The sequence below is a fragment of the Talaromyces rugulosus genome, chromosome V, assembly GCF_013368755.1.
Source record: "Talaromyces rugulosus chromosome V, complete sequence".
Lineage (NCBI taxonomy): Eukaryota > Fungi > Ascomycota > Eurotiomycetes > Eurotiales > Trichocomaceae > Talaromyces > Talaromyces rugulosus.
Window position 1 is genome coordinate 725,047 of NC_049565.1, and position 12,749 is coordinate 737,795.

Below are 12,749 nucleotides of genomic sequence, written 5' to 3' on the forward strand. Positions count from 1 at the left end.
CATCCCAATTAACCACGCTTCTGTTGTACCCACAGTCTCGGCCGGACGATTTGTAATAACGGACAACTTCGACACCTTTTGCAGTTGATCGTGGATATCAATGGCTTTCTCAGGCGTGGGAGGTGGAAGCACTGCTCTTCATTAGGGACGGATCTCTCAAGCAAGATATCCCTCTTACCAGGTGTTTCCCCCCCATCTAGTCCAGAGCTGATAGTCTTAACGTGTGGGGCAGCAATGTTGGCTTCCAACATAAAGCTGTTGTCAGTTGAGACAGGTCGAGAAAAGTCTGTATCGGATGAGTTATCTGAAGTCACGTCAAGCCCAGTATTTTCCGCGAGCACGGTAGATAGATGCTGAAATCCCGAAAAGAACCATCCGATTGCGTTGCGAATTTTGTAGTCGAGAGAGGCTAGATTCGCCCGACGATCTGAGGATGTTTCGTGTGATTTGGAAGACATGTTGAAATTTGGGCAGAATCCAGGTCAATGACGCGTTGGTGTAGAGTGCAGTGTGAGCTTCATGATAGAAGCAAGACGGAGGGGCTTGCTCTCTCCTATACCTATATGAACAAGCGCATGGCTCGCTTGTTGCTTTATTATGATGTACAACCCCGCCGCCACTACAGCACGTCTCAAAAGGTGCTGGACGTACTTCTTGACATGCAGCTTCGAGGAGGGGTCCGAACGGGCACCCCTGTCATCGCAGATATCCTTTCCATTTTTCCCATCCCCTCCCTTTCATTTCCTGTCGTCGGCAGCCATCCTATAGTCTTGCGATATTTCGCAAACAAACATGCCTCAAAGTTCCTCCTGTTTGGATTGTAATGGGTCCGGCTTAAAGGACGGATTGATCTGCGGCAGTTGTGGAGGAAAAGAAAAGTAAATTGTCAAAGCAGTGACGTAGGTTCCTTATCATTCACTACATTCCTTGCATTTCTTTGACTACCCATTAATAGAAACGCACAGGCGCTTTTGGTCACTACCGGTGCCTTCATGACCTAGTCAGCGGTCCTCGCTTCAATCATCATTCTTGACGGATCCTCGTTGTCACAGTTCCGAAGGAAAAATTACACGCAGAAGTTGCTTCGAATCGCTAGAGGTCTGAGTGAGACACGCCACGGTCGAATATTTTCAGCTGGTTCTCTGTCAATATCTAAATGGCTGCATTCTTTGGCGCTGCAGGCATATCACGCTCACTGTGTGATATAATATTTATACCTCACAGAGTGGCATAGGCTTGACTCTTGTTTTACTTTCTTGTCTCACGCTAAGTAAGGTTGCTATTCAGTCCATATATCGATTTATCTATAACTAGTTATCATTGACAAATCAAATCTCTCGAAACTTCACGTTAATATTGAGGATGAGATACTTTCCCGAAGAAATATGAAACTGTGATTGGTGAACGTGGTGTTGAACTGTCTGGTGGTGAGCAACAAAGACTGGCGATCGCGCGAGTAATTATTAAGAACCCGCAAATTTTGCTTTGAGAGAGATAATGGGGACGAATTACAAGCATTATAAAACCAGAATCTGGCCCTCGCCTAATCAATGAATTCAGTGGATTTCAAGAGCCAGATATCGAAGTAGCTTGTTTAAATTGAATAGGGAGATTGAAAAACCAAGAAATCCATATCTATAAGGATGTGAGAATGTTCTCCCTATAAAGTAATGACCCATCCTCCGCCAAAACATCCACAGCCTCCCTACATTTGTAATAGTCAGCCAAAGAAGAAGCAACTTCGGCGAGCATTGAGAATGACAAATTCCCCGGCACCTGGTAGTATTGCCAATGAATAACTCGGAGTAAAGTCAAAGTCGTACAAAAATGCTTGGCTTTACCGAGTTATCGTTGGCGCAACCCTAGATGGCCGGTCATAGAAAGTGCCCTTCAGAAAAATTGCATTCTAATTTTACACATCCCGACAATTCTCTAATCGTCCGCACGCTAATTGTGGAGCTTATAAACCAGCAACATAAGTACTCTATTTGCCTATTTGCTCATGAAACTACCCAGTATGGATTAGATTGCGAAAGTGGCGCTGAGAAAAAGTCGAAGAGATATAAAATGTGTGAAGCTACACTTTGCAGGTTCCTAAATGTCACCATGCGTTAAGTCATCAGCTTTGCAGTAGCACAAAGCCATTACCCCTCCATCTCAGCTTGATGAACAGTGCTTTTCATTTCTCTGGAGGTATGAACAAGGCCCTTATTCGAGACTTTGTTAGCTAAAATCAACTAAATCGGTGCTTATCAAGCCATTAGGGCTTCCAACTTTGCCGGCCATTGTTTGTGAAGGATGGTTGACTGTAGCTCCGGATCCATAGCCGCCAAGAGTGGCAGAGCAAAAATCGACATCAACCACACGCTCCAGTATCGGTAGGTAGATCTGTCGGAGCGACGATCGCGCCACAAAATGACCCGCAGGGAGACTAGAATTGCGAGGATACACGGAATGGTGGCCGCTGGAGACTGAATGCGACGATCTGGCAAGACGTTCGGGGCCCAATATAACCAGTACATGGGTGCGAGGATCGACCAAACCAGAACACCCACGGTGATCGTCCAGCGCGCGAGGGAGTCTCCCACAGCCAAGGGTACTGTGCTACGATCTCGGGCGCGGTCCCCTTCCTGATCCTTCAGATCTTGCACATGCAAGGTGGTAAGTATTATCGCAGATGCCATCCCCAGCCAATATTTAAGCACTCCATTGTGCCACGCAGAGTGAAGCGTCAGCCCACCGGCAATGCGTAGCGTGCCGCAGCCGTACGAAAAGTAGGCCGCACTGTTGACTCCGTTACGCAGAAGAAAATGCTCGTCTGCCCCGCCGAGGTCATTGTACATCCATGTCAGTAACAAACAGATCATCGTCTCCTCCACTGCGCCGAGGAAACAGTAGGACAATGCGATGACGACCGGAATTCCGACGAAAAGCAGTCGTCGTGCCTGGGTGGATGTGATCCGCCCAGATGGCAGCGGCCTCCATGGTTTGTTGATGGCGTCTTCTAACATGGCCGCCTCACTCCGCTGATTGGAGATAGAGAAAAGCAGGACATTGAGCCAAACCCAAAGGACGGCTAGGGGAATCCGACATAATGTTTCCCACAGCAACAGTGGACGTGTATGTAGTGATAGCGCAGCACATGTCCCAAGACATGTCACAGGAATGATCATCGTCGCAACATCGTCGCGTGGGAACAGGTAGATCGTCTTCAAAGAGTAGAATAGCCATCGCGGCGACATTTTCTATTTTGACGATGAGCTTCACACGAGAGCAAACGTTGTTTCCCACTTACAGGTTGCGTCCCGGGGCTGTCAGTGGAAGGTGCCGTTCTGGAACGCTTAACAACGCTGAGAGAATAGGGCTCAGGAGGATCAGCTGCCATATCTGTTGTAAAAAGGTCGTCTGAGATGATGAAATCGCATGTTTTTCTGGAAACTGGGTTGTAAGTGGTTCCAAACTCATTATTGTGTATGTCAATCTAATGTGATGCTGACAGTTGGATGACTCATGGTCTCTTTCAGTGGATGACGTGAGTGCGCCATTAACACATGAACAAACACTATGGAGGTGCCTACGTATCTTCCTTTCATATTCGTGCCGAATGACTGCATATTCCACCATTCTCGCTACGTACCTTTTGGTAGTCGTTTCTACATGTAAATGGCAACCTGAATCCACCATCATAAAGCAGCGATCGATAGTCGCCATTCGTGCCCTCTCACGTTGGGCAGAAGCCTTGGTGCAATATTGAGACTGGTGCGGTCCCATACAGTATACCCCTCTCTCGTACTAACAGTCAACAATCCAAAACTCATGCATTATCCCCGACAAGAATATGTAGAAGAAGGCCAACACCACATGTGGCGACGATGGCCCCCTGCACTTTTATCGATGTATGCATCGCATATTCTGTTCACCTCTATCTGCGTGGCATATGTTGTTTTGATTCGTCGTCTACGCTTTCGGCGTGCCGCTCACCATGCCCGGCTCGTTGCGGATTCATCCAATTTGGACAATGAGGAGATGCCTCTTCCTGTTGCCCAGGAAATCTATGATTCGTTGATGCACGCGGAATTCCCGTTTTGGATCTGGAAAGGAATCGAGATGGGCCTCTTTCGCACTTACGCGATCCCGACCATCTCGGCACAGTTAGCCAAAACTTCACGTCTACTCCCCCCAAAGCTCCCGCGCCGCTATGTCGAGACGCAAGTGCTGTTTCTTGAATTTACCCTGAGGAAATGGGGAACAGTGCCTTGGTTACAAGCAATGGCACGGACGAGAGCCATCCACGCTGGGTATCGAGAATCAGGCGCCGTCAGAGAGGAAGATATGCTGTACACACTAGCTGCTCTCGCCACAACACCAGTCTTGTTGGTCGAGAAGTTGGAGTGGCGTTCTCTTAGTGATGTCGAACTCGCAGCCATCGGCACTCTGTACCGGGCAATCGCGGACGCACTTGAAATTGATTACTCTTTGTATCTTGCGTCTTGGACTCCGGGTGAACAACGCACTAGCATTGTCGGGCTCGATTTCTACCACGCTCTACACCGCTGGCAGGTCAGACACGAAATACGCCACATGGTGTACATGCCCCAAAACGAGCTCCTCTGCGAAGCGGCCGTTGATATGCTTCTTTGGGCCATCCCTGGGAAGCCGCTGAAGCGGTTCGTCACTACGGCGTTGACCTCCGTCATGGATGACTTGCTACGTGAGGCCGTGGGATTCCCACCCACCCCATTTTGGATTGCGCACACAACGTATGCCGTGCTCGACATACGGAAGTTTTGTCTGCGGTATCTGTGTCCTCCTCGGCCCGATTTTCTCAAGATTCAATGGTGCGATTCAGACCCGTCATCAATTCAGTGCGCTTTTGCGGTCGACAAATCATTTTGCCGACATGGTCGTCCGGATAAGGAGTTCGCAGGATCCTGCCGAACCGACCCACCTAGAACAGGCATGACAACATATGTGGCAGCCCCTTTTTTCGTGAAACCGACGTTCCGGAATCGCTGGTTAAGCCCGAAAGCATGGTGGTGGTGGGCGTTGCGTCTGCCGATTCCAGGTGATAAGCCAGTAGTACACAAGGCAGGAGGATACACTATCCCTGATTTGGGTCCAAGGGGTCTTGGATGCATGGACGCTGCTCAAGAGAAAGAGGAGGCGAAAGTTGAGACAGTGGGACTTGCTAAAGGGTGGTGGTGACATATGCACAAAATATTTCCGGCCCTAGGGGCTAGAAAGCCACTATGATAGTGGCTCTTGTCTTTATTCTCTTTTCGCTCTTCTCGCAGGATACTCGATCCTCGCCTAGCTTGTTCTATCTTCAATTTTGTCGATCCGTCCAATGCCATGTCCAATCATCATTTTACTGTTAAAATATTGCCATGGAACAATTTACAGTACATCTATGAGTCAAAACTCAATTGATATGGGAGTTGCCGTCCACATTTACCTTGTCTCATGAAGGCAGGGTTGCTGTCGTGGGTAGATTTGGCCGAGAGTACATATCAGGTCAGCTTTACTCTCTCTTTCTTCAACTGTGCCCCACTCCAGTGGTGTCTCTGCCGCCTTACATTAGTTTCGAAATGCATTTATAGTAGTGATAGGCATTAAACTAACTGGTACATTCATTAGCAAGATAGCAACACTACTGAAGTGGGGCACAATTGAATATAGCGGAATAAAAATGGGCCCTCAAGTACGGAGCACATACAAGGAATAATAGCTATGCTAATAAAACGAAACTATCTGCAGCTAATAACATTCTGGAACATCCACAACCTTTCTCGTATACTTTTGATTACGTGTCCAGAATGGACAACCCTCACTTTCGCCAAGGTTCAAACATTACGGATTCTCATGCAGAATGTTTACATGATGAACTGGACGCTGTAGGTACCTAGGTCATTTTTCGAAATTTGCATGTTGCTTGTTGTCAGCATGCATATTTGCCACCCTCATGCCGTCAGAAGACGACAACGATGACTCATCACCAAAGTATGAGAGCATTCTGTTTAACTGAATACTAATCCAATAAAATTTAATTAGGCGATGCTTATTGCTATTGCTATAGCGTATGATGATGATGGTGATGGTGATAAGTGTGTAGCAGGCCCACAGCAAATTGCTACGTACACATTGTATAAAACATTCTCTATTTTTACTCAATTCGTAGAAGTATTACTAAATAAAAGAGCAATGATATAGAATAAACTTGCTGATTACAAAAATCTATTGCTTTAGAAGTTTGAGTCATCACTGCATTATAATCTGTTCTATTTTATATTAATACAGCGTATGATGACAATGGTGATGAACGTGTAACCGAAGTACGTTCGCAATAAATTGATTACGTATACTTTGCTTCAAAGCGTTTATGTTCAAAACCTAGATGCGTCATAATTATCTCATGGTTGTAGACATTGCCATCAGGCAACCTTCTGTCAGCTTGCACCTTTAATGTACAAATTAATTATTGCCTATCACGGAAAGTGGCTTATCGTATACCCGCGGTACCGAGGCTAAGCCTAATAATAAACCGTCAAGGACTGGAAAATAAACGTTAAATAGGCACATGTCTAATACTGTAAACAATTGTAAGGTTATAATCTGTTTTACATGTACCGCCGAAACCTCCGCCCAGAAAACAAATTACTGTTCCGTAGGTTTTGCAGCTAGAAGTACCGTGCAATCCCACTCATTATGGAGGTAAGATTTAGCTCAAAGGACCAGATTAGGGCATGGCATTCAGAACTGCGTGGTTCTTTTGATAGCGGCATCACTCTGGACGTCAAGTTCCGCAAGCGTGAACTCCAACAACTCACGTATCTTCTTCAAGACAATGTGGAGCAGATTACAGAAGCGATTCGAAAGGATTTAGGTCGTTCCCATTTTGAAAGTGTCTTTGCCGAGATCATGGTAACAACGAATTTGGCGATTGAAGCCTACACAAATGTCGACGCCTGGTCGAAGAGTCAATCTCGCTGGGCAGGCCTGGTGTGGGCTCTACACTCTCCTACTGAGCACAAAGAGCCGAAGGGCACCGTCCTCATCATTGGGGCCTGGAACTATCCTATCTCGGTGCAGATTGGGCCATTGATCGGTGCCCTTTGCGCAGGCTGTACCGCGATCCTTAAGCCATCAGAAATTGCTTTTCATTCCGCACAACTACTTGCCAAACTGTGGCCACAGTATATGGACTCACGCATGTCTCGAGTCATTACTGGCGGTGTCGAGGAGACGACCGAGCTTCTGGATCTTCGCTGGGAACATATATTTTACACTGGGAACAGCCGTGTTGGAAAAATCGTTGCTGAGAAGGCCGCTCGCGGACTTTGTCCGACGACCCTAGAGCTTGGTGGTAAAAGCCCGGTCTTCATTCATGAAAGTGCAAACCTGAGTATTGCCGCTCATCGGCTGATGTGGGCCAAGTCGATAAATTGTGGTCAGACCTGCATTGCTCCCGACTATGTGCTTTGCAACAAACATCTCCAAGATCAACTCATCGAGGAACTTCGCAAAGCGTATATCAAATTTTGGCCTAACGGTGCGAGACTATCAAAAGATTACGGTCGAATTATCAATGATCAGCAGTTCAGCCGGTTGGAACACATCGTGGAAAACACAAAAGGCTCCATCATTATCGGGGGCAAACGAGATGCAAAGACCCGTTTTCTGGAGCCAACTGTGATCAAGGACCCTCCTTCGGACGATATTTCGATGTCCGAGGAGATATTCGGGCCCATCCTTCCAATTATAACAGTGGATGGTGTGGATGAAGGTTGCGCATTTGTCAACGGTCGTGATCAGCCATTGGCGCTTTATATCTTTGCGAAAAGAAAGATCTCAGATTTCATTATCCATAAAACTAAATCCGGCGGTGTCGTTCAGGGTGACCTAATGGTTCACTACGTTGTCTGCCCACTTTCGTTTGGCGGCATCGGCCTGTCCGGCTATGGAGCTTATCACGGCAGGGCGGGCTTTGAGACCTTTTCACATACCCGTTCTTCTATCCATGCGCCAGCCACAGGAATGCTGGGCCGGGCAGTGGAATGGCTGATGGCCTCGCGGTATCCCCCTTATTCAGACTTAAAGCTGAAACTGCTTACAATGCTTCTGGGCAAGAACCGTCCGTTTGGACGGCCCTCTTGAGTATATGCAGCTCAGGGAAATGTCAAGAACCGGATAGGTCTTTATTATCATTACTGTAATTAGGACTCTTTCCATGTACATACAGAAACATATGTGCCAGTGTCGACGACATACGTAATATTACGATATTGTTTCAACAATCACTAGGGGGGGCGAGACGAGCCTCCAACTTATTGATCTGGCGAGAAACGAAAAACTATGGGGTCGCTTCTAAAACTGACCACAATTTTTAGTAGTGCCTTTCCCTACGGGGCCATATTGGGCCTCGTAGGAAGTATATAAAGATTTCTTTCCTACATGATTTACGAAACGGGACATGATTCCAGAATGCTGAAGCTTCCGAAGGAGTTGTTGGATCTTGTTTTCAGAAACATCCCTCCTTTCTCCACTGCCGATGCTAACTATGCCTGGGATTCCAGCCACGGTGAGAGACAGACCGTCCATGAGGCGTGGAAAGCTATATTCAAATCTACGGAATGGATTGATACCGTCGTCCTAGAGTACCAAGGACAACCTTGCCTCATTGGCGCCGATCTTGAAGACTTTCGGCGACCAGTAACACACCGGAAAGAACTACACCTTGTACTCCATAGCGGCATCTGGCCTAGTGATTCCAGAGGCGATGAGGAACTGCTTTTTCAATGTTTACAAGACGACTACGAAAGGAAGGGGGATTTCAAGGTGTATTTCCCAAAACTAAGGCTAACGATTAATTTTCAGGAGCCACTAGAAGGGCCTGAGTGGATCCACCTAGACTCAAAGTGGCTTCGAAAGCTACTTAACAGCAACCATGGGACATCATACTGCTTTTTCGACAGTGACAGGGTACATCTCTTAGGACCAGAAAATGTTATTGGGGTTGGAGGGTCTCTGAGCAAGTTTCAGACTGTTCTACCATGTAAACTATACAATAGTTGGCTCAATTGGAGAGCCTGGAAGGCTATCCGGTTTGGCTACGCTCTCAATGCGACTAGTGGCCAGGGGAGAAAGAGACAGTTTGTTTTCCACAGACAGAAAGATGATACTCCAGCTTTGCAGGTTGCTTCACGCGAAGGCAGTGGCAGCTTCCCACAACCTATTTCTGCATTCCGACGTGTGAAGTACACATCATCATAGAATCGCGTTTTCGGTTTCTGGAACCGTAATGTGGGAACATGGCTAAACTACATCTGGTCTGATGGAACAACAATATTGTATATTTCAGTGCTGTATTTACACGTAATGTCCATGTAACATGGCAGAACTCAAAACGAGTGGCCAGGTAAAATTCCACTGAGCAAGTCAGGCAAAAGCTGGCTTCATCATGTTTACATACTCTCTGTTAAATTCTGCCCCACTGTGGAGATGCCGTTGCCTTGTGCTAGTAAAGATATAGTATATCACACATCACTGCCATAAAAATATACTAATTAACCAATATCACATTAGTCTAAGCCAGAAACATCTCCACAGTGGGGTAAAATTCAACCAGAGTGTGTAAACAAGGCGAAGCCAGCTTTTGCCTGTTATAAAATAAGATTTTTATAGATAGTATATCTTATTAACTTTAAGGCTAACTTGAATATTTCGGATACGTATGTGAAGCTTATGCCGTACTATACCTAGACAAATTATTTTCTTTGAAAAGGATGGCGTCAATTCAGCTTTAAAGTCATATAAACATATAAAGTGTAGTCAGCAACACTAGGAGATATATGGCTGCAGTACGAGGCTTTCTTAAACTCATCATTATCAGCGTGTTCTATTTTTATATTTGGTAAACATCTGCACATTGCTTAGCTATTCCTGTAACCGTATTTCATGCACTGTTACATACAGCGTGTTCGGAATCTAAGTAGCATAATAATATACGATAAAGATACAATGTATTGTCTGTTTACTAGGGTATGTTTATCCACAAGCCGGTTAGGGAAGCAAGGTTGAAGTTTCCATCCTCCGATTGTTTATGTCATATTTCTGGTCAAGAAACGGACGTATAACTAGTCATCTAATCTTAGCTGCGTCATCGCTGACACCTGAATTTGCCAAATGCTGACGGCAGCTATTGTGGAAACTTCATCCGGTCAAGAACAAAAACGGCGCATCAGAGGGCGAGGCATCGTATGTGCCAGTTTTCGTCATGGAGAAATTGAATGTCCATGCATATACACTATCTTGCAAAACCGGCGTCCGCACCAAATAACTGTTTTTAGGATTCCCAAGCCCTAATGCCAAGATGAGCTAAACCTCTTTTGATATTTCTCCGAGATTGTTTGATACAAAGATCGTAAGTAAGCGGTACAGTCAGTTTCAAAATTGCCTTCACCTTATTTACATTCTCTTTTATAAAATGTGCCCCATTATAAAGACAGGCTAGTAAATACATAGTTAGTTTAGTGTCTATCACTACCGTAAATATATACTAATTAACTCTTATTAGACTAGTACAAGGCAGCAACTTCACAATAGTGGGGCAGAATTCAACACAGAGTGTGTAAAAAGGTGAAGCCAATTTCGAAATTGGCTGTATCATTAATACAATTACCGAGTCTTTCGTCGTAAGATGTTTTAATGATGCAAGATTTGAAATTAAACACGTGCCTTCAGGCCACATGTAACTATCCTTCAATCCACCCCAGATCCCCCGGCAGAGATCCTCCCGGAAGATCTGTGGATCATCCTCATAAGGCAAGCCTCATGGCACTTAATCTCGCCGCGTCAAAATACAACTAATCCATAACATGATATTAAGTACAATACTCTCCACGGGATGATTGACATCGTTGACTGGTTTTTCACAGAACCCAAGCGGACCCATTCCCATTAGAGGGAGCCTTGTTATTCGGATACATACTATCAACTGAGCTGACCTCCAAGGTGCATCGATCTCGTGTCCAGCAAGATGAATCACCCATAGCGGATGAGGTACATGTTGCCTATCCATGATCTTGACGGACCGGGAGCACAGTCTGAGCGACAGGGCCAAACGCACCAGCGAGGTGGAAAAGGTGTATGAAATGATTCCCCACTTCAATGAGGAATTACGTGGGCTATACTTGGAATTGAACCGGGAAAAATAAAACCTGAGGAATTACAAGGTTAGCCTGGAGCGGACTATTGGCAGACATGGGCGACAACTACAACAACAGGCCACGGTAAGCTCGCTTTCCACCGAACCGACGATGCTGACCACCCGTAAGAAATCGACAAACTGAGAAAGGATATTGGACTGCTCGAGAAGAGCAAAAAGGAACTGGAGCGCTCTTAGACAGTACAGTACGGGTACCGTCAAGTGATTGGCTTGGGTTGGAAGTATGACTTCCGCTTGACTTTTCATTGGGGAACTTATACAATCGCGAAGGGAAAAGTGTTCTATTGATACTGTACTATATATTACTTATTTCGAAATACATTCTTGACATTCAACCTCAACCACTACTTAAAGAATAACAGAATTCATCATGACCAAAGGTCTCTAGATCATTTGCTATCTGTTTCATGCTAAGGTGACCATGGTAATCATGAATATAGGTCGCCATAGCATACCGCACACGCTTTCGGTCGTCAAGCATCACTTTTCGACTCAACCTTTCGTGCGGAATCCAGAAATTGTAATGGAACATATTGGTAGAATGAGGCGGTCTCTCCCGATTTGTTTCTTTAAGCATTTCAATAGCACGATCTTCACTAATTTGGTAGGAATGAAAATCCCGTATAATATGGCAAATTCTCTGGTAGAAAGCTTTGGTCCCTTGGTCGGATCCAATCTGGTTCCTTGTGGGGTGCTGCAGCTCGAGCTTGATTCCTGAGCTCATACACTCGATTAGAAAGGTGTTAATTGCGACAAAATCCCCTACTTCTTCTGTATAATGAATGTTTTCAATCAGTTCTAGCCAACGACGGCCCGACGGCCCCGACGCTGTGGGGATATCTCTAAGTCGCCGTATTTCGGGTTGGCAGTGGCACCAGAATTGTGGATCAATGTGGTACAATTCACCGAGTAAAACTTCCTTATCCCAGCCCGATTTTCTGGTATGAGAGTTAAGTCTGATTGAAAATGGCGCCGAATGACTTGCGCCCTTCGTCCATATTTCTAACTTCCTTTCCCTCCGGCAAAAAGGGCAGGTAAAAGCCAATCCCTCCCTCCGACAAGCATCAAACCATGTAAGAAGGCAGGGGGTATGCATTACTTTTTTACAGCACAGTATAATTTTTCCCTTGTCACTATCATCACTACAAGGGCACTCATCTTCCAGAGGTATACTGCACTGAGGACAGCCATCATCTAGGCCACCCCCGACAATACAGGAGAAGTGTGCTGCATGGAAACACTTAAGCCATCCAAAGCGCTCGTGTTCTCTCGTGGTGCCGCAATTTGCACACGGGGCTATCGCTTCGTCGTAAAAGGGCACAGCTTTAGGAAACAGCCTGAACAGGTCTTGTCTCGAAAGCTCTGAAGCACGGACATTTTGCAAGTGCGGAGCAACTGTACCGATATCCACATCAGTAAGATCACTTAAAGACATTGTGGTGATGTGGAGCTTTGTGTGGGTACTCTGATGCTTTATACTAACAGAGGGTTGGGCCAGCACCAATCTGGACCCCTCGGGTAACTT

At 45.9% G+C, this 12,749-nt stretch overlaps 4 protein-coding genes across 4 annotated transcripts; 2 read left to right on the forward strand and 2 right to left on the reverse strand.

Moving 5' to 3' along the window:
• Positions 1-8: 8 nt before the first annotated feature.
• TRUGW13939_08799 (uncharacterized protein) lies at positions 9-458 on the reverse strand (the record flags this gene model as incomplete). The annotated part of the gene is made up of 1 exon (XM_035491928.1): positions 9-458. The coding sequence occupies one exon, from the start codon at positions 456-458 to the stop codon at positions 9-11; it is 450 nt and encodes a 149-aa protein (XP_035347821.1).
• A 1,794-nt stretch (positions 459-2,252) lies between these two features.
• On the reverse strand, positions 2,253-3,385 carry TRUGW13939_08800 (uncharacterized protein; the record flags this gene model as incomplete). Its single annotated transcript, XM_035491929.1, has 2 exons — positions 2,253-3,245; positions 3,296-3,385. The coding sequence occupies 2 exons, from the start codon at positions 3,383-3,385 to the stop codon at positions 2,253-2,255; spliced, it is 1,083 nt and encodes a 360-aa protein (XP_035347822.1).
• A 509-nt stretch (positions 3,386-3,894) lies between these two features.
• On the forward strand, positions 3,895-5,205 carry TRUGW13939_08801 (uncharacterized protein; the record flags this gene model as incomplete). The annotated part of the gene is made up of 1 exon (XM_035491930.1): positions 3,895-5,205. One exon carries the CDS (start codon positions 3,895-3,897, stop codon positions 5,203-5,205), a length of 1,311 nt encoding a protein of 436 aa, XP_035347823.1.
• A 1,500-nt stretch (positions 5,206-6,705) lies between these two features.
• Positions 6,706-8,154, forward strand: TRUGW13939_08802 (uncharacterized protein; the record flags this gene model as incomplete). Its single annotated transcript, XM_035491931.1, has 1 exon — positions 6,706-8,154. The coding sequence occupies one exon, from the start codon at positions 6,706-6,708 to the stop codon at positions 8,152-8,154; it is 1,449 nt and encodes a 482-aa protein (XP_035347824.1).
• Positions 8,155-12,749: the final 4,595 nt, after the last annotated feature.